The sequence below is a fragment of the Phacochoerus africanus genome, chromosome 8, assembly GCF_016906955.1.
Source record: "Phacochoerus africanus isolate WHEZ1 chromosome 8, ROS_Pafr_v1, whole genome shotgun sequence".
In the NCBI taxonomy this organism is placed as follows: Eukaryota; Metazoa; Chordata; class Mammalia; order Artiodactyla; family Suidae; genus Phacochoerus; species Phacochoerus africanus.
This window is the reverse complement of record NC_062551.1, coordinates 91,818,830-91,839,646: the sequence shown is the minus strand read 5'-3', so window position 1 is coordinate 91,839,646 and position 20,817 is coordinate 91,818,830. Positions and strand designations below refer to the sequence as shown.

At 50.0% G+C, this 20,817-nt stretch overlaps 2 protein-coding genes across 3 annotated transcripts; both read right to left on the bottom strand.

Moving 5' to 3' along the window:
* Positions 1-946: 946 nt before the first annotated feature.
* Positions 947-6,970, bottom strand: ADPRS (ADP-ribosylserine hydrolase). Its single transcript, XM_047793338.1, has 6 exons — positions 6,721-6,970; positions 4,010-4,106; positions 3,524-3,731; positions 2,759-2,943; positions 2,364-2,464; positions 947-1,779 (listed from the first exon to the last, which is right to left on the bottom strand). The coding sequence occupies exons 1-6, from the start codon at positions 6,935-6,937 to the stop codon at positions 1,487-1,489; spliced, it is 1,101 nt and encodes a 366-aa protein (XP_047649294.1). The 5' UTR covers positions 6,938-6,970; the 3' UTR covers positions 947-1,486.
* A 580-nt stretch (positions 6,971-7,550) lies between these two features.
* Positions 7,551-11,903, bottom strand: TEKT2 (tektin 2). 2 transcript variants are annotated; one of them, XM_047790856.1, is made up of 10 exons: positions 11,823-11,903; positions 10,850-11,060; positions 10,642-10,767; positions 10,262-10,467; positions 8,990-9,133; positions 8,792-8,906; positions 8,496-8,603; positions 8,229-8,372; positions 8,015-8,094; positions 7,551-7,848 (listed from the first exon to the last, which is right to left on the bottom strand). In XM_047790856.1, exons 2-10 carry the CDS (start codon positions 11,003-11,005, stop codon positions 7,635-7,637), a joined length of 1,293 nt encoding a protein of 430 aa, XP_047646812.1. In that variant the 5' UTR covers positions 11,006-11,060; positions 11,823-11,903; the 3' UTR covers positions 7,551-7,634. The 2 variants fall into 2 exon arrangements, with proteins under 2 accessions (XP_047646812.1, XP_047646813.1); XM_047790857.1 differs by having other exon boundaries at positions 10,850-11,057; positions 11,823-11,902.
* Between the last annotated feature and the right edge of the window lie 8,914 nt (positions 11,904-20,817).

Below are 20,817 nucleotides of genomic sequence, written 5' to 3'. Positions count from 1 at the left end.
GCTGGAGCTGGGGGAGATGGATCAAGCTTCCCTGGAACATTCCTGCGAGCTCTCAGGGGTAGTGGAGCATGACAGCCGGCTCAGGATCCCACGGGCCAAGTTTCAACATCTGATACAAATTATGAATGAACTCAGGCATCTCTGCTCCTGTGGGTGGGGCTAGTGCCAGGCCCAACACTGCAGGCGGGGCTGGGGGAGCTGACCTGGGAGAAGGCACTTGCCCCACAGCTTGCTGCCCTCAGCGAGAGAGCTGTCCCCGGCTCTGGGGAGCAGGGCAGCAGACCTGAAAAGTTCTGTGTTGCCCCAGCCTGCAAGAATCCCACCTTGGCTGAAAGCAGACGTGCCGACAGCCCTGAAACCTCAGGCCAGTGGCAGAGCTGGGCATGCTTCTCTCTCCACTGGGGCCAGAATAGCCCTCAAGTTTGAGGGGAGCTGCCTCCTCCATTTCCATTTTCTTTTCTTCAGGATGGACAATGCAGAACCTCCCAGCAGGCCAAGGTCTTTGACTGGGGCCCAAGATGCAGAACGAGGCACAGCCTTCATCTGAAATGATGTGCCTTCCTCACCCGAAAGTCAGTAGACTGGGGACAGAAGGTCCCTTCTGCATCCTCCTACAGGCTTCTGGTTCCTGGGACCGGGGCCTCTCTAGGGAGCAACCCATGAGAAGTCAGTCTCTGCGAGCAGGAAAGTCTGCCTTGTTGCTGCCTGCTTCCTGAGCCACTCTGAGAAACCTCCAACAGGAGATGCACCAGACCCTGCAGGCCTGCTCTGTCTTCCTGGCCGAGGGGTGCAGTTGGCTGGAAGAACTGGAGGGATTTGCCTCCACAACCCAAAGCCTGGGTCTCCAGCTCATAGGAGAGTGGGGCCTAGATAGAGAGGCTCTAGGCACAAAAGCTCAAGGGGACAGCATCCATTCAGGGTGGAGGAGAAATCCAGGGAAGAGTAGTGGGACTTACCAAAAACTCTTTATTGCTCTGTGACTTCCTCTGGAAGCTGTTAACAAGAGAGCCAAGGGCCAGGTGTGTATGTGGATCAGCTAGTCATGTGCCCACCTCCCCGATCCATATAAACTTGGAGCTTGGGGGTCCCCGCACAGCACAAAGACAGGCTTTCTGGCAGAGTGGCTAAATCCCGACGAGGAGGAATAAGGCTACTGCGGATAGTCTCCACCTCCCCACATCCTAAGTCCTAGATAATGAAGGAAAACAGCACAGGCACCGATTCACAATAAAACCTTCCTGGTCCCTCACATCTGACTGAGGAGCCGGGGAGCACCTGAGGCTCCGCAGAGGCCAGGAACCCGGTGCCAGAAGGCAGCGGCCCCTCCCTCACTGTTCCAGTGGAGAGCCCAGCCCTGGCAGTGCACTCCGCCCATAGCGCAGGAAGACCGAGGCAGGGAGTCAAGCCTGAGGAAGCCCAGGGTTTCCAATCTGAGGTGTAGTTGTTCCTGCTGGACACGGTGGTAGAGCCCCGGCAGCTGCGGCCCTCACAGACTCTTCTGGAAGACCCGGTGCAGGCTCTGGGCCAGGACATCTGTCTCCTCATAGCCCTCACAGCTCTGCTGCCAGCTCTCTGGCACCTGTTCCATTCCATAGTAGGCACCAGCAATGGCCCCAGCCATGGTGGCAATGGTGTCTGTGTCCCCACCAAGTGAGATGGAATAGATGAGAGTCCTTTGGAGGTTATTGAAGGCAGAGGGGATCTCGGGGTCAGGCTCCATGCAGCGCAGGAAGCAGTAGATGGCGGTGGGCACAGATTCAAAGGCAGCAATGCCATTCCCTGTGGGAAAGCCAGATGATGGGCACTTGACCGCCCCTCTTCCTGTGCCCCACCTGTCCCCAGGCTTCCTGCCACTTGCCACAAGCCAACACTCTCAGCTTCAGGTTGGGCCGTGACTAAGATCACATGCTCTGGAGTACCTGGGTTCAAATCGCAGCTCTCCTACCTACTGGCTGTGTGATTCCTGTATCATGAGTTTGACTCATCATATAGAGAGTGGATGAAGTTAGGATCTCTCGCAGGGGTGGGGAGAGGGTGGAATGAGACCATACAGGGAAGGTATTCTGCATAGTGCCCAGGGCACAGCAAAAGTGCAGTATAAATAAACCTCAGTTATCATCGTCAGCTGTAAAAAATAGCAGCCCGCTGCCATTTCTGGGATATTAATCTTTAAGGCTGAAGGCACTCTAGCCCTAGAGCGAGAAGGCACTGTGCTCACAGCCTGCTAAGGACCCTACGGAGCATGGTTCTGCTGTCACGGTGGCCCCGGCAAAAGTGTGATGGCAGGTATAAATCCAGGCACCCCTTCCATCCCTGAGCCCAAGATAGACTCTGAAGAATGACGGGTGTCGGGCGCTACCCACCTAGCTCAGACACCACCTCCTCTCTGGTCACCGAGTCCTGCTCTAGAAGCGCTCCAATCTTCTTCAGTCGGCTGGAGTATGGACACTCCTCCATGCCCAACCTGTGGGTGCGGGGGCCAGATGAAGGCAAGGGGAAGGGCTGTGTGGGAGGGTAGGGTGGAGATGTGGTCCGGCTGACAGCCAGGCAAAGTGCTTGACAAGAAGCGAAAGGCATTTTGTTCTTAGGGACCCAGAGAGCCTTCAACTACAGCCCAGGCAAAGCGTTTCTTTCCCCCACCCACTCCAGCTCCTTAGGGTCTGCAGTTAAAGAAGGAAAGCTTCAGCTTGAGGCAGTGCCACCCCACTGTGCATGCTCTCACACACACTTCCAGCCTGCCTCCAACCCACATACTCACTCCCTGGCATCCGACTTGGACTGGGCATCACTCTCCAGCTCCTCCATGTGGCCCAGGAGTTGTTCCAGGAAGTGCTCACTGGACGACTCACCCTGCAAAGCCAGATGCACAGCCAGGGCCTGCAGGATGGCACCATTGTATCCCAGGGAGGAGGCGTGTGTCAGCTGGGCTGAGAGCCGGGCAAACTAGGGCGAAGGTAATGGAGAAAAAGACCTGCTGTCACATCCTGCTGTACAGCACAGGGAACTATATCCAGTCACTTGTGATGGAACATGATGGAGGATACTGCGAGAAAAAGAATGTGTGTGTGTGTGGGTGTGTATACTGGGTCACTTTGCTGTACAGCAGAAATTGACAGAACACTGTAAATCAACTATAATAGAAAAAAATGCAAAAAAAAAAGTTGGAGTTCTGTCGTGGCTCAGTGGTTAATGAATCTGACTAGGAACCATGAGGTTGCAGGTTCGATCCCTGGCCTTGCTCAGTAGGTTAGGGATCCGGCATTGCCGTGAGCTGTGGTGTAGGTTGCAGATGTGGCTCGGATCCTGAGTTGCTGTGGCTGTGGTGTAGGCCAGCAGCTACAGCTCTGATTGGACCCCTAGCCCAGGAATCTCCATATACCGTGGGTGCGGCCCTAGGAAAGACAAAAATAAATAAATAAATAAATAAATAAATAAATAAATAAATAAAGACCTGCTATAGCAGCACCCAAGCTGCAGAGGAGGGTGGGATAAGGGTGCCTGGAGGCCAGCCCACACAGACTACCTTCTGCACATCCTGGACGCTGTTATAGGCCAGGGAGATGCCGGCCACCCTCATGGCACCTCCGTTGCCGTAGGAGCCCTTGCCGTTAAACTGGGCCCGGGCAGGCTCAAAGACATCACGGCACTTGGGACTCAGGAGCTTCCGGAAGACAGTGATCACTCCAGCACCATAACCCCGGTCTGGGTCTTTCTTGTACTCCTGAGCAAACCTAGTGGGGAGAAGAGGGCAGGATTACGGTTTAGAAGATGCCTGTCAGGGTTGGGAAAGAAGAAATCTGGCTGTCTGGGAAAGAGGAATCCTTAGGGACCTAAGAAGCCTGTGCCAGTGGTGCTGTCATTTGTAATTTGGGAAGCTGCCACAGCCCTAGAGAGATAGGGTCCTGCTGAGGGGGGTGAGGTCCTGCATGCATGGACATAACTGCTCTGGTCAAGGGGTGCAACAGCTCTGGCCTCTGGGTCTGCCTCACCCCAGGACCATTGCCCTCACCTGTGAGCCATGTCCACCTCGTCGAAAGCCTCTTTGGCCAGCAGGGACTGCACCAGCGCCTTGGCCATGGCTGTGTCGTCTGTGTAGCACAGTGCTTCTGCAGGGACAGGGTCGGGGGTGGAGATCGAGCTGCAGGGCTGGAGGATGGTAGCTCTGGCCTCCTGTCATTCCTATTTATCGCTTACTTCCAGGAGGCCTTAAGTCAGCCTTTCACTCCCATCCAGTTTTGGGGGCTCTAGGGCCTTGGATTTTCAGCAATTCTTTATCTGAGTCAGTCACCACGTCCTGCTGATTTCTGAAGGAGAACCCTCACTGCCTTTGGGCTGCCATCACTGCACCTCCAGTCTTAATAGACCTGCTTTGGGCCTCTCAAATCTCTGGCATATTCTCCACCCTCCAGCCCAGCGTATGGGTGTAGCCAGAAAATTCTTCCTAAGACCAGAGTATCACTTTCCTCGTCTCACTCTCCTGCTCAAGTGGCTGTCTGCTGCCTTCAGGATGAAGTCCAGATTCACTGCCTTGGCATTCAAAGCCCTTCCTTCCTCACCCATCTAATATCCCACTGCTCTGCTCCACATCCTCAGAACCACCATGGAGCCTGGGCTTAGTCCTTCCCGGCTGGGGCTGCTCCCCCACCCCACCCTGTCTCCTTCCTCTCCATCTACTGCTCTGGCATATCTACCATGCATCACTGGTTATGCGGTGGCTTCTCAAATAGGCTGTAAGCTGGCTAGGGACAAGGACTTGGTTTTACCTGAAGTGACAGTTATTGGGAACAAAGAACACTCCCTTGTGAGCCCCTCCTTATTCCTACAGCTGCCATCCCCCCGCCCCCCGCGCCCTGCCCTGCTCCATACATCCCAAGCCCCAACACTGCCTTCTCTTCCCATTTCACTCGCAGGAGGCCCCCCAACCGCTCCTTCAACCAGGAAGAAGGCTAACAGGGCACCTATCCATAGCCACGCTCTCCAGCCTCCCCTCAGAGGGACAGCATCTCTCCTTTAGTCCACAATCAGCCTGCTTTTCCCCAGGGAACCATCTTTCTTCCATTCCCAGTCCAGATGATAGGAGATGTAGCCAAGCCCGCCTCCAGCCCAGCCCAACTGCACGTCCCATCCCCTGCTTCGTATGACCTAAACCAGGCCAGTTAAACTCTGAGAACGCGGCTGGGGCCACCACAAAGAGCAACTTCTTCTTCTGGAGCTGCAGAGCTGGGTGCTGCTGGGGGCCACCCTAAGGGAAGGGTCTGCCAGAGGAAAGCTCACCCAAAAGAATGCAGATCTGAACAAGGAGAAGAACTGGGTCTTGAGATGGCTTGGCTCAGCTCCACTTAAAGCCAGGCCTACCACTGGATTTCTCAGCGATGTCACCCAATGCATTCTCTTTTTGCTCAGGCCATTTTGAATTGGGTTTTCTGCCACTTGCACCTAAAAGGTCCTAAAACCTCAACCTCAAATGTTTTTCCCTCATCTTAACATCAAACCAAAATGAAAATATAAAACTGTCCCAACATCCTGTCTGACTCTCAACCACAGCTCATCTCTCTCCTTCTCTTCATACCAAACCATACTTTTATCTTCTCCTTTTCCAATTCTTCCTAAACACAACTGAAATCTAACTTTTTTTTTTTTGCTTTGTAGGGCTGCACCTGCGGCATATGTAGGTTCCCAGGCTAGGGGTTGAATCAGAGGTAAAGCTGCTGGCCAACGCCAGAGCCACAGCAATGCGGGATCCAAACCATGTCTGCAACCTACACCACAGCTCATGCCATGCTGGATCCCCCTGAGCGAGGCCAGGGATGCAACCTGCAACCTCATGGTTCCTAGCCAGATTTGTTTCCACTGTGCCTGAAATCTAACTTCTAAGGTTCAACTTTCTACTGGAAATGCTTTTCTAAATCTAGATTTCCCGAGACTTAACCTCTTTTTAGCATCACACCACCAGTGTCTTCGTCCAGAAATTCTTGAGTTTTGTTGTTACGCATCTCCCCACTTCTCCTCCTATCAAAACGTTTCCTTCTCTAGCTCCTTTTCCTCCTTCAGGGTTCTGGGTGTGGCCCTTTTTCCTTACTATTCTATATGCTCTCCCAGAAGAATCATTCTCTGCTTGACTTCAGCTGTGATACTGAGCTGAGATCTGGGTGATGAGCAGACTGCCCAGAGGAGAGAGCTTTACAGGCAAAGGGACAGCGGTACATGCAAAGGCCTCGGCTAGAGGAAGCACGATGTGACAGCAATGCAGAGCGGTACAAGATGAAACTGGGGCCGCAGGGGAGGGCCGGCCACAGATGGCACGTTAAAGAGTTTGATTCTGTCTTAATGGTAATGGAAAATCACTGCAGAGCTTCACGCGCGCGGGAGGCAGCCATCAGATCTGTTTTGAGATTCGCACTCCCAGCTGCGTGGAGATGGACCGGTGGTGCACTGATCCAGGAGAACTGGGTACATCGGGTCGACTCGGCAGGGGTGTACTACTGGACAACGCAATCTAGGCGTGGTCTGTACCGCGGGAGGATGGGGTTGCCAGGCCCGTAACCGGCAAACGTCTGGGGCGAGACTCGTGAAGGTGGGGCTCGGATTTAAACAAGCTCAGTCCGAGGTGCCCGCAAGTCCTGCAGATCCGGCCACTCACTCCGGCTGCGGTTCCCTCCCTCCCAGCGTCCCTCGCGATCCTTGGCCTCCACGTGCCCCAGTGCGCCCGGGCCCGCCCACCTGTCCGCGCGCTCCCCGCCGATCCGGGGTCCGGCTCCAGGTCCTGGACCTGACGCAGGACTGACGTCAGGTCGACCGTGTCGCGCGCCTCGTAGACGGCGCCCACGCAGTCCCCGAGCAGCGCGCCGGCCAGGCAGCCTCGGAAGCGGGAGAGGGAGCGGGCCGCCCCTGCCCCTCCGGAGGCCGCTGCCGCCGCCGTCATCGCTGCCACCGCCATCCGCGCCGATCCGCGCCGATCCGCAGCCACTTCCGGTGCGGCCGACGCGCGCCCAGCGGCGCCGCTTCCCTGGCCCCACAGCGACACCCCGAGGCGCGGAGTCATAATTCCCGCGCGCGAGTGACCTGGGGTGGTCCCGCAGCCCTGGTTCGATTGGGCTCGGCCTCTGGTTTTAGTCCCCATCCCCCACCCCTGGAAAGGGCATCACAGCCGGACGGGACGTCCACTAAAGGGTCCCCAGGGGTGGGCACTGAGCCAGACTGTAGGGTCACTGCCTCCGAGGCCTTTATGTGCCCGGGTACCCCAGCCCTCCCAGGGCAGCCGCCGCTCATGGCCCCCACTCAGGGCTGGGTGCCCCTCCATCCCCAAGCCCGCCCCCATCACCCTGGCCCCCTCAGGGCCTCTCCTAGGCATCCAGAGGGCAGGCTAGGGTCCAATTGGGGCAGAGCTTGTTGGAGGTCGCACAGCTAGAGCCCAGGGGTGCTGGCCTAGTCGAGACAGGCCCCATGAGGGGAGAAAGGGGAAGGGGTGGGATTTGGAACTCGGAGCTTGAGGGATGATGTTCCCCGCCTTTGCTCCTCCAACCACAGGGGTAGCAGAGAACCCTCTGGACTGAGAACCCCCCACCTTTATTGATTCATTCTCCCCGCCTCCACTTCATTTCCCACCAGCCTTCCCCTCTGTTCTCAGCCCCTCGCTAGGTCAGCTCCAGCTGGCAGGTCTTGAGTGGACTCAGGGTGCGGTTTGTGGTGCGTGTGAAGGTGTCCACCTCAGGCACAAACTTTTCAGCAGGCACGGTCAGCTTCCGACGAGTATCCATGCACTTGGTGTCCAACAGCATGGAGTTGGCCTTGCAGGCGATATCAGCCTGCAGCCGAGCCAGGTGCTTGTACAGGGCATCCAGAGCGTCCCTGGGGAGGGAGGATTAACAACCCACCACCACTACATGAGGCTGGGCAGGCAGGGCTGAGCTTACCCACCTTGAGTCAGGAAGCCAGCAGGGAAGCCAGCAGGCAGCACGCCACTGGGGTGGTGGGAGTTGTCTCCCCGCCCCTCCTGCCCACTCCCCAAACCTACTGTGCTTGAGCCAGCTTCTGCTTCAGGGCGGCAATGGTTGCCTCTAACTGGTGAACCTCATCAGTGAGGCCGAACTGTGCCTGGGGGTAGAGGGGCAGGTGGGAGGGAATCCCAGGTCAGCCAGGCTGTCCTTCTGCCCATGGGCCAGAGGGTGGCCTATGCCAGAACCCCTGCTCCACCAGGGAGCCTGTGCCCCGCTGGGGTGCCCTCATACCTGGTCACGGCAGAGTTCCACATTAGGCCGGTAGGTCCTGGTCTCTAGCCGGGTGTGGCATAGCTTCAGGTTCTGCAGCTTTCTGCGCAGATCCTCCTCCAGGTGCCGGATGTCCTCCTGCAGCTCAGCAATCTCCTCCAATGTCTGCAGGGACAGAGGGACTGGTCTCCACCTGGTGCACCCAGTCCAGGGCTTCCTGGCAGGGCCCCAGGCTCCTCATCCCACAGCAGGAAGTCCAGGCCCCAGGAGACACGCGGAGAAGCTCACATTCTTCTCTTGCCACTTGAGCTCACTGTACACCTTCTCCATCTCCCGCAGCCGCTTCCTGAAGGCAAATTCCGTTGCAACCCTTTGGGCTTCGAGTTCATTGTTGGTCTGAAGGACAGAAAGTAGGCAGGACAAGGGGAAGGTATAAGCTTTGGCCTCTGGCCATCTGAGGATGTGGCTCAGGTGAGGGGTGGGATGCCACATGGCCGACAGGGAACAAAAGACAAAGGCTTGAGTGCATGCTGTGGCTGTCCCTTGGCCACTGAGGATCGGGGGAGCGGGAGGGGGTCAGACACCTCGGCAATAGTTAGGGCGATGGCCTCCCTCAGCTCCACGGCTCCTTTCATCTCAGCCTCTGCCCGGTTCTTGTTGAACTGACTGAAGTCATCCCACTGCTGGAGTGTGGTGGAGCTGCAGGTGGAAGGAAACACTGGGGTCGCGGGAGTTTGGCCTTTGCAGGGAGGAAGAGAGACTGAGCGAAAGGCTCTTCTTACCCACTGGGGACACGTGTAGGATTAATCTTCAGAGAGATGTTCGGGGACTTGAGGTTGAGAGAGAGGCAGCCTCTGTCGATGTCTAATGTCTCCATTTTGCCCCGATGGTCAGCGTTGAGCTGCTGTCGAGCTTCCTGCAGGAGGCTGAGGACAGAACAGACCCCATCAGGATCCATCCCCCAAGGCCCTGGAATGCAGCTCCCATGGTACTGAAGGGACGAGGGATGCGAAGGCTGGGGTGACAATGGAGCTGCCCGAGCTCCCCACAGACAAAATGGCAGCAGGTGCTTGTACACGCACAGAACTACACTCACAAGGCAGGCACGCCCAGAAAGTCGGGGGTGGCGGCAAAGGGGCTTCATCTCTCGTGCTTCCAATCAATTGATAATGGCTGCCTAGAGGAGGGTCATGAGAAGTATTCTGAGACCATGTCCGGGCGGTGCAAAAAGTGCTCCAATCAGTGAGTGGTGTCCGCCATGGGCACAGCAGGGGCAGAAGGCAGCCTGAGAGCCAGTGGCTCATGATCCCTGGTACACATGTTCTGTATTTCAAGCACAGCCTTCGAATGCATTTCGTCTCAAAGTTACCCAAATGTGCCAAGAAAGAATGTACTGATGATGTCCTGGTGCACTCTCACCATTTGAAGTTGACTTGTCAGTGCTCACTGGTAGGAAGTATATCTGGCAAACTTTATTTTTAAAAATGTAATGCAGAAACATCAAAATATATTAACCTGTTCTATTATGTTATTTACGTTGCTTATTTATTTTTTTGGCTGCCCGCAGCACATGGAGCTCCCAGGCCAGGGATCAGATCTGAGCCACAGTTGCAACCTATGCTGCAGGTGCAGCCACGCTGGATCCCCCTAACCCACTGTGCCAGGCAGGGGATCAATCCCGCATCCTGGCATTGCAGAGATGGACCGATTCTGTTGCACCACAGTGGGAACTCCCAGTTTATGATATTTATTTAAATATGAAAAATAAAATAAAATTGGAGTTCCTGTAGTGGCTCAGCAGGTTAAGAACCCGACCAGTATCCCTGGCCTCGATCAGTGGGTTGAAGGAGACAGTGTTGCCGCAAACTGCAGTGTAGGTTGTGGATGAGGCTCGGATCTGTGGCTGTGGCATAGACCAGCGGCTGAGGCTCCAGCTCCGGCTCTGATTCAACCCCTAGCCTGGGAACCTCCATATGCCGAGGGTGTGGCCCTAAAAAGGCAAAAATAAAATAAAGCACAGCCTTGAAGGGCAGGTGAACACATCTTTCCGTTACCAGAGCTTCTCAAAGGCCTGGATGATCTTTTGCTGCAAGGCCTTCTTGGTGGCTTCAATGACCTCCACCTCTTTATGCAGCTCTTCCTCCACGGGGTCCTTCACCACATCAATGTCGCGCCGACAGTCCCGCAGGGTCAGGCACTCAATCGCCACATCCAGAGGCAGATTCTTGGCCTGCAAGTTTTGCTCTGCTGACTCTTTCATCTAGAAAAGAGAGGGCACAGGAGGCTGGTGGGGCCGTTCGCTGGAAAGAAGCTCTCAGCCCCACTTTAGCCCAGGGGCCAGGGAGTGACTCAGATGGACATGCCCCCAAACACCCTGACCCAGAAGAGGGGAGGTCCTTGCAGGGACTCCTGGCACCCTGCCCTGGTCCCCTGCCTGTGTCAGGGCCTCGATCTCAGCATCTAAGTCTGTCAGACATTTGTCCAGCATCTCCTTCCATCGGTTGACGGTATCAATCCTCTCTGCCAGTCGAGTCCTATTGTCGTGTTCATCCCAAATGGTCTGGAAGGGACAGAGCCAGATAAAGAGGATGCCGGGGGTTGGGGCTATCCCTTTGCCACCCAACTGGGGTCTGGGCCCCAACCTGATTGTTGGTCTCGTTGCGGAGGACCCGTGACTCCTGGCGAATCTGGTGTGAAGCATCTCGCTGCCGCTCAGCATTGGTGGACAACAGGTAGCTGTTGGTGTGCCAGTCCGGCAACCGGAAGCGCTGACTGGGCTTGACGCTCAGTGTGGCCATGGCGCAGGAGCCGAAGGATCAGAGCCCCCAGGCTGTGCCAAGACACCCACCTCTGCTGGAGAGGGCAAACCAAGCCTCAGGAGATCACTTCGGAGGAGACCTCTCCTGGATCAAAATCCTCCAAAGGATGAGCTTTTGTCCATTTTGCTCCACGCCCCTTCCTGCCAGAAGCCTGCTTGGAAACAGCTCTGCCTACACTCAACTTTGTGTGAGTCTTTAACTAAGTACCCCCACCCCCCACCCCCTTCCATCCACAGACACAAACTGCTGGACCCTGCAGGTCCTGGAGCAGGTGAAAGGGGATAATGGATTCCCTCGAGGCATATAAGTGTGTGTGGGTGTCACGCCAAGTGCTTGATGGCGCTGGCGGATGGGGGGCGGGTAGCATGAAAAATGGCCCTTAATCTAGTTTCCACTCCTACTTCCAGCAACCAAGCCTTGTGGAACTTTTCTTTCTCCTCCCCAGCTTTGGGCTAGGACCCTGCAGGATCTAAGAGAAAGGGCCCTGTTCTCCATCCAGACAGGAGGGGCTGGTTTCCACAGTTGGCACTAGGGAAATGGGAGGGGGGGGGTCCCCGCCCAACCCGGTAGTCACATTCCCTCCCTCTGCCCTCTGTTTGGAGGAGGAGTAGCAGCGGGTTGTGAGAGGCCCCCACTGGGAGGAGCGGGGCGTCGATCTAGTTTCCAGGCCAATCCCTCCACCAGTCTCGAGACAACCGTCTTTAGTTTAAATTAATACCGCGGCGTTGACAAGGGAGCGGGAGGGAGTTGGGCCCTGGGTGTGAGTACCTCCATCCGGGCCCCTTAGTCCTCTCACCTCCTTCCCAGCTCGCACAGCCGCCTCCCCTGGCCCGCTCCTCTGTTAAGCGCCCGGGTTGCTAGGCAACCGTCCCTCCGCGCGGGTCCTCACCGCCCGCCTGTTTTGCTTGGCAACCTGCGGCCGCGCGGCGGCTGCGTCGTTGGGGCCCAAAGACCTGCCGGGTAGGAAAGGGCTTGAGGTCGGGCTCCGTCGGCAGAGGAGGGCGGGAGGAGGAGGGCATCAGTATATCGCGTTCATTTAATTTACAAATTAAAGATTTTTAATTTGATAAAGGTTACGCATAGACATGAACCAAAAAAAAAAAAAAAAAAAAAAAAAAAACGGTAGGCAGCCAAAGCGTTCTCCCGCTCTGGCTTACTCCTTAGCAGGTACCCTTCCAGAGATGTGTATATTTAACGTTATTACACACATTCTTTGGATCCTGTCTTTCCCAACAATTTCGTCATCTGCTTGACGGCCTGGAAGGGATGGATGATCATTGTGTTTGCGGAGGGCATTCGCTGGGAGAGGTAACTTAGGTATTAGAAATAATTCTCAAAAATCCAACTGTGGTAGGCATGCTCCCCATTTTCCCTGGTAACTAAAGAGACTGGCTGGATGGGAACCCAGTTGTGGCTGGTCATCAGGTCTGCGTTCTGTCCGTAACGACTCCACACTGCCTCTCATGGTGGCGCTGGGCGAGAGGAAGGCAGGGACGCTGTCTCCAACATGCCCGCCTGCACCTCTCTCTAAATTTTTTTGGGGTCTTTTTAGGGCCGCACCCGCGGCATACAGAGGTTCCCAGGCTAGGGGTTGAATCGGAGCTGTAGCTGCCGGCCTACACCACAGCCACAGCAACGCGGGATCTGAGCCGCTTCTGCGATACACCACAGCTCATGGCAACAGGGGATCCTTAACCCACTGAGCTAGGCCAGGGATGGAAAGCTTCGTCCTCATGGATGTTAGATTTGTTTCCGCTGCCGACTGCTCCTCTTTTAAGGGCCTTGTGGAAAGATCGTAGGGGGTGGGTGCTAGTCCCACGATCGTCTTTCAGGCGAGGGAATTGAGGCACGAAGAAGTGAGGACCGTTCCCTGGGTCACATAACTAAGTGGTAGCGCCTGGATCCAAATTCAGGCAGTCTGCTCTAGGCTAATTTCAAGTTTGACGGATGGAGGGCAAGAGAGGAGTTCAAGAAGTTAAAAAACCTCAGTGATTGGTGGGATGGGGTTATTTTTCTCAGAGGGAAGGGAGGCAGAGAACCCAGGGCTTGGTAGGCAAGGGGAGGATGAGGATGGTTTTGGAGAAGTTTGAGGTGCTTGTGGTAGATCCAGGAACTGCTGTCCAGCAGGCAGTTAGAAACGTTGAGTCTGGAACTCTGCAGAAAGCCTGAGGCTCGAACATTTCCAAGACTTCCCTGATCACAGAATTTTCTTTTTTGACAGACTATTTTCTGAACTCTAATGCATGGCTCATAAACCACACATGCATGGGAATTTGTGATAAAGCTCTTTTAGTAGTAATCCTACTAAAGAAGACCAAAAAAAAAAAAAAAAAAGCTGGACTAAATTAATTGCCAGAAGAAATGAACAAATTTTGGTATAGATATTTGGAAGCCTTTTATAACAGAAAGAAGTGAACAAATATGGCAGAATGGTGGTGGCTTTGGCGTGTATCTCTGATGGTGGTGGTAGCCTTAGTGGTCATAACTCCAAAGACTCCTGCACATCGAGGTCAAGAGAAGAAAATACTAGCAGAAAAAGTCAGACAGCTGACATACTGGACCCAGAAAAACAGAGTGATAAGAATGAATGACGTCATGTTCAATCATTTTGTATTAGAAACACCAAGAAACTACTCTGTTATCGTGATGCTTACTGCTCTCCAGAAGTTTAGATCATGTCTAACATGTGAGCAGGCTGCTGAAGAATTTCAGATCTTGGCAGATTCCTGGCAAGGGTCCAGGGCATTCAGCAACAAGGTTTTTTTTGCTTTGGTGGATTTTGATGAAAGCCCTGATATCTTTCAAATGCTGCAGTTGATGTCAGTTCCAAATGTCCTCCACTTTTCTGCTAAAAGGAAATTTACACCAGATGACATTTATCATTTGGCAGAAAGGGGTATCACAGCGCACCAAATGTCCAAATGGGTAGCTGAGAGAACTAAGAGAAGGGTGGTCAACACCAGAACCAGACAGCCTACAGATTATTATTATCCCTTCAAGTTAGGGATCTCTTTGGCTCTCATTGGTGGACTTGTGTATGTATTAAAATGGAAGAGGAAATTTATTTTTAGCACACATTTATGGGCAGTTTTAGCTTTGGGTTTTGTGATCCCAATGATCTCTGGTCACATGTGGACTCATATAACAGAAGCTCCCTTTGCTCAAAGCGATACTCACACAGGACGTACGTATTATATTCATGAAGTGAGTTACTTTCAGTTGACAGCAGAAATGTACATCGTTTCCCTGTTTCATGTGTGCATGACCCTGGGAGTGGTGCTCTTAGATACCGCTGCTACCTCTCGGATGATGGTTATGAAGAGGAAGATAATCTCCGTGTCTAGCATGTGTCTGTTTGTAATATTCTTCAGTTGGCTGCTCTCCCTCTTCAGATTTAAAGAACCTAACTATCCATTCCGCATTCTCATGGATTAAAAAGGATCCTGGAGATGTAGACGAGGAAGCAAGACATTTTTTTTTTAATGTGAAAAAAAAGAAACAAGAATATGAAAAAAAAAAGAGAAGAATATGAACTCTTTAACTTTTTAAAAGTGATTCAGAGTTAGACAAAGGAGACATGAGGTGCCTTGGCAAGAACAAGCCATTTTCTCTCAAAATCTGTAAAGTGTTATGGTATCTTCTCCATTCTTCTCAATCTTCTCCTCCCAGTAAATACCATAGTTTATCTTAGTGAATTCTAATGGTTCAAATCCTCAGTGTGCACACCTTTTATCAAATTAGGACAATGTTTAAAAGTATTTATTTTTTTCTTTTTTGGCCACTCCACAGCATATGGAGTTCCCAGGCTAGGGATCAGATCCGAGTCACAGTTGTGACCTAGGCTGCAGGTGCAGCTGGATCCTGTGCCTGGCAGGGGATGGAACCTGTGTCTCAGTACTCCAGAGATGCCACTGATCCCCTTGTGCCACAGTGGGAGCTCCTAAAAGTACTTTAGTTAATACTTAGTCAGCTGATCTTATTCTAATATGAAAAACCTCCTAATAAGGTATCCATCCCCACACCAGGCTACTGAAATGTAACTGTATTGCTTTTCCTGGAGGTGTAGATCTATACAGTATACTCTAGGTGTTGTCCCCTGAAGCTTAGTGTCCTTTTTCAGCGTGTACTTCCAATGTCCAGGGGCAGATATCGTACCGCTTGGTACTCCCTCTCCCAAGTCTTTCCTACTGAAACACGATACTGTGCTTCTATTTTTTAGCTACACTCATGGTACACAGAGTTCCCAGGCCAGGGATGGAACCCTCGCCATAGAAGTTACAACGCTGGATCCTTAGCTGATAGGCCACCAGGGAACTCCGCCACTGTGCTTCTTGATAGTTGTAGGTATTACAAACTAATTAAATACTGGATTATTTCTCTATGATTGTTAACTACCTTTGATCTGGGAAGATCTCAGCTACATTATCTTTCCTTATTTTTCTTTCAAACAAAAATAGTTGTTCCTATTTGGTGTTGACATGAGATTGTTTTCCATTTAAATCTAAGAGAAAAATAAAGATAATTTAAAGGATGAATGATGATTTTATTTACCCTTTTCTGTTTAGAAGTGTGTTAAAACATCAAGTTATTTCCAGTATGCTGAAATGTAAAACCGAACCTCTCAAAAGCTCTTCCATTTCAGCCTTTCTACCTTCTTCAGTGGAAAAACAAAGTACAAATGTGGAGTTTTTTTTCCATTTAGCTATTTTTCTGACATATGTAGGTTACAAAACTTAAGTCATAAACAGCTTGTTAACGTGCTTGGCAAATGACAGCAAAGATTTAAGTTGCAGTTTACTGTCAAATCAAACTCTGGTCTTCTCTCTGGAAATGCCTATTTTAGAAATGTGAGAACTGTGTGAAAATGTTTTTCAAGTAACAGGAACTTAGTGTCACGTTAGAAGATTCCTGCTTTAAATTGAGACTGGCTTTGGCTAGGCAAAGGACCCTCCTTCAAAGTGGAAGATCTTAAGGTTTTATATTAATTGTTTTATATGAATTGTTTGCCAAGGGGGTTGGGTAGAGTTGTCCTAGGGTAAATTACTTTTTTTTTTTTTTTGAAAACACAGAAGTGAGTGGGAATAGTTTACCTCACTCATTTTGTATTTTTTTTTTTTTTTGGTATTTTTGCCATTTCTTGGGCGGCTCTTGCGGCATATAGAGGTTCCCAGGCTAGGGGTCTAATCGGAGCTGCAGCTGCCAGCCACAGCCACAGCCACAGCAATGCAGGATCCAAGCCGCGTCTGCAACCTACATCACAGCTCATGGCAACGGCCAGATCCGTAACCCACTGAGCAAGGCCAGGGATCAAACCCGCAAACTCATGGTTCCTAGTTGGGTTCGTTAACCACTGTGCCACGACGGAAACTCCTCATTTTGTGTTTTTTTAATCTTTTTTTTTTTTTTTAAGGGCCACGCCCTCAGCATATGGGGGTTTCCAGGCTAGGGGTCAAATTGGAGCTGTGGCTGCTGGCCTACACCCCAGCCACAGCAATGCCATATCCTTAACCCACTGAGCGAGGCCAGGGATTGAACCTGCGTCCTCATGGATGCTAGTCAGATTTGTTTCCACTGAGCCACAATGGGAACTCCTCATTTTGTTTCTTTTTCAAATGGCTGCACTCACGCGTATGGAAGTTTCCAGGCCAGGGATTCAATCCGAGCTGTGGCAATGATGGATCCTTTAACGCACTGCGCTGGTCCAGGGGTTGAACCCGTGCCTCAGCAAAGATGAGCTGGATCATTAACCCACTGTGCCACAACGGGAAATCTTAGTGTTACACTTTTGTGCAGATTTTCAAATTAATATCTAAAGGGTCTTAATGTAGATAATAGTAATATTTTTAATTAAAGATTTAGAACACACCTTTTTTTTTGTCTTTTTTTTTGTTGTTGTTGTTGTTGCTATTTCTTGGGCCACTTCTGCGGCATATGGAGGTTCCCAGGCTAGGGGTTGAATTGGAGCTGTAGCCACCGGCCTATGCCAGAGCCACAGCAACGCGGGATCCGAGCCGCGTCTGCAACCTACACCACAGCTCTCGGCAACGCCGGATCGTTAACCCACTGAGCAAGGGCAGGGACCGAACCCGCAACCTCATGGTTCCTAGTTGGATTCGTTAACCACTGCGCCATGATGGGAACTCCAGAACACACCTTTTAATGCATTAAAAATACTATTCAAAGGGATACCACAAATGGCAAATGTTTATAATCTAAAATCATTATAAAAGTGCAAAAAAAATTAGACTCATGAAACAACCTTAATTTTACATTTGTGTCAAATACAAATGAAAACCATCTGAATGATGGGGGTGACACAAATTCTGTCTGTTACAGCATCAAAATTATTCCTATGTTGGTTTTGGTTTCAGTTTTCGCAACACACAAATTCCATTTGGCAAGTTATGTTGCAGTAAAGAAAGTAATATAGTACAGTTAACAGTTTCAAGTACTTTTGAATTGGGCTATTTCTGAGGTCGGTTAGCAAAAAAAAGTCTTAACGTTTTGTTTCAGCTGAGAATCAGACATTATATAAGGCTTCATAATCCTAAGCCACTACTCTGTCTGCTTTGTTTGTAAATTTTGAAGCCAAGCGTTCATTTTTTTTTTTTTTTTTTTTTTTTGCCACACTTGTGGCATTTGACATTCCCAGGCCAGGGATGAAAACTGAACCTGTGCCACAGCAGTGTCAATGCTGGATTCTTAATTGTTAGGGCCCTAGTTATTCTTAAAGGAAAATATTTTAACAGAGAAATAAAGTGCCGCTCTATAAAGGCACTGCAGAGGTCTTTATAAACCATGGAAATTATAGAAGTAACAAAAATGTCAGAAGACAGGGAAATTGCCCTTTTTTTCAACAGATAAAATTAAAGATGCCAATCTCCTTTATGATAAAAACATTTTGTCACATATTGTAAAAATGATCCCATCCTTTCCTGGCATTTGATGGATTTACCTAATTCATTTCCTAAAATCATCTGCAAGGTATGCAAGTCTCAGCAGCCAAAAGTTTGTCAAATGATCAGGCGAATGAAACATGGGAACTAGATCTTAAGAGTTCAGGATGTATGGCCTCCCTCGGAAAATAAAAAACCACCTTGGAATTTTACCTTAGACTGCACCTCATTTCGGTATGCTTCAGTTTAGTGCTCTGAGCATCCTTTTCTCTGAAGAAAATTTCAAGCAGCTCATTTCTAATATAATTGACTTGTTCTGTCCAGTTCAGTGTGTCTTATTAATCAATTAGAGAAATAGGCCAAGTACCATCGCCTAGATAACCATTGCGATTTCCTGGTATGTACTTATCTATGCTACAGCCTGATTTTTCAGAGCATGGCCTGAGTATCTGCTATACATATTTCCCCTATTTAACTACGAATTTGGGTGTAATTATTAGCATCTTTTGAACTTTCCCATATCAGTGTGGTTACTGGGCAGCCTGACATTAGAGTGATTGTCTTCAATTTGTCAAACTTAAAACCGACACATATAATTTAAAAAACCCAGCCCATTAGTTAGTTAAGCTAATTAGTAATAATATCCTTCAAGAACACAAGTATATTATTAGGGTTGCACAGAATCTGGGGACATGTAGCTGTTAGAAGACTGTGGTGCAGAATACATAACAGCAAGAAGAGATTAGGTTGAATTCTCTGATATTCTGGAGAGCAATATATAGGGTAAATGGAAATTATGAAAAATTTTTAATATTTAGGCTGGCCTGCTTCAAAGTAGTGAGTTTACCCCCAGGTAAGGAACTTGCCCTCATAGGGATTCCTGCTTGGTTAGAAGCCTCACCTCACACTAGAATTCCTTTGAGTCCATCCAGGGCAAAGAAAAAAATGTTCTCCAGCAAAGAGCCATAGGGGCTGTGAGCTGGCCCCATTCGAAGGGGGCAACCACTCCTGAGCTCCCCCTTGTGGCAGCCATGAAGGGATAGCGAAGGAATGGTGAAATTGCTGAACCTCTTCACTTTTTAAGGGATTTTTATGTGAGATCTTGAGTATGTGTGTGTGAGATCGTGTGTGTGTGTGTGTGTGTGTGTGTGTGTGTGTGTGTGTGTGTGTGTGTGTGTCTGTCTGTCTGTCTGTCTGTCTGTCTTTCCTAGGGCCGCTTTCCGCGGCATATGGAGATTCCCAGGCTAGGGGTCCAATGAGAGCTGTAGCCATGGGCCCACACTGGAGCCACAGCAATGCCAGATCCTCAACGTATTGAGCAAGGCCAGGGATGGAACCTGCAACCCCATGGTCCCCAGTCGGATCCGTCAACCACTGCGCCACGACGGGAACTCCTTGATTTTTTTTAAATGTTAGTAATTAATAAAAATTATTTGCAGACTGAACTGGCCTGCCAACTTGAGACTTAATACTTTAATTATGAAAATGAAAGTGATATACCTAAAGTTATGCAGGTTTTCAAAATTTTAGCCTAGTTTTTTTTTTTTTTTTTTTTAGGGTGGCACCCGAAGCATATAGGGTCAAATCCGAGCTACAGCTGCTGGCCTACACCACAGCCATGGCAATGCTGGATAGCCGACCCACTGAGTGAGGCCAGGGATCGAACCTGCATCCTCATGGATGGTAGCTGGATTTGTTTCTGATTAGCCAGAACGGAAACTCCTCAGCCTGCTATTTTCTTGCATATCATAGCTGTGTATCCACTTTCGGGCCTGTGAAGAGTCCCCCAGTTCATTTTGTTTTTTCCTACCTGTTCTTAAAGTTCTTTCACCGCCTGGCAGTTGGTAAGCTCTTTCCACCCCACCCAAGATCTTTTAACTCACTTAATTAACTCAGTTAATGTCCCAACAGCCCTACTATTACCTCATTATAGTAGAGGAAACTGAAATTTGGAAGCATCAAGGAACTTGTCCAGACTGTCATGCAATCCAGGTTGGAACCCAGGATTTCATGATTCTTAAAGCCAAGTTCTTTCCACTGTATCACACGATCTCCCTTTACCTAAGCCTGGAGAGCTGTATTGATGACCACGCAACAAAAGTTTGGAGCAAAGCTTTTCTTTTTATTGCAGTTATTAGTGAAAGTTACACTTCAACCTGAAGCTAAGCAACACTAAAACCATTTTTTAAAAATCAAAGATTAAAAACAAATACAACATAGAACCCTTCCAGTACACAGAATGGCAGAAAAAAGAGGAGTGGTTCTGTCACAGGACATTTTAGTGACAGTTTGGCTCAGAAAGAATTATGACAATTTCTTTAACATAAAATATTGTAAGTGACTGAACTGCTTAAAAAGCGGCTTCTTCAAGCTTCTCAATCTCAACTCTAAGTTTTTTATAGTAAATTTTTTTTGGGGGGATACAATTACCCCAAAAAGCATTTTTGTTTAAAAATTTTATTTGCCTTCTGCTCACCTTAATTACATATGGTCTTCAAGGAATTAAAATGACAACCATATCCAAAGACTGGCCCTCAAGTACACAGTGAATAGGATTCAGCACTTGGTGTTTCTAATTATACAGTGATTACATATATACCATAGACTAGCTCCCACCCACCATATAATCCAATTTCCTCATAATAAAATGTGGCAGTCAAGTTTAGTATCGTTCAAGATTTTATCTTATAACACATTACAAACTCAGACTCACTCCAATATTTTAACTGATGTTACTGTTTAACGAAACATTAACAAAGTCAGGCTTATAGATTAACATTTTGAAATTCTGCAGTCTTTAAATTACTACAGTAAATTGTTTTTACTTATGAAAAGCCAACAAAAAACATAAGGCCAGGCCAGGTGTAAGACAGGATAGGGAAGATGAGGAAGGAG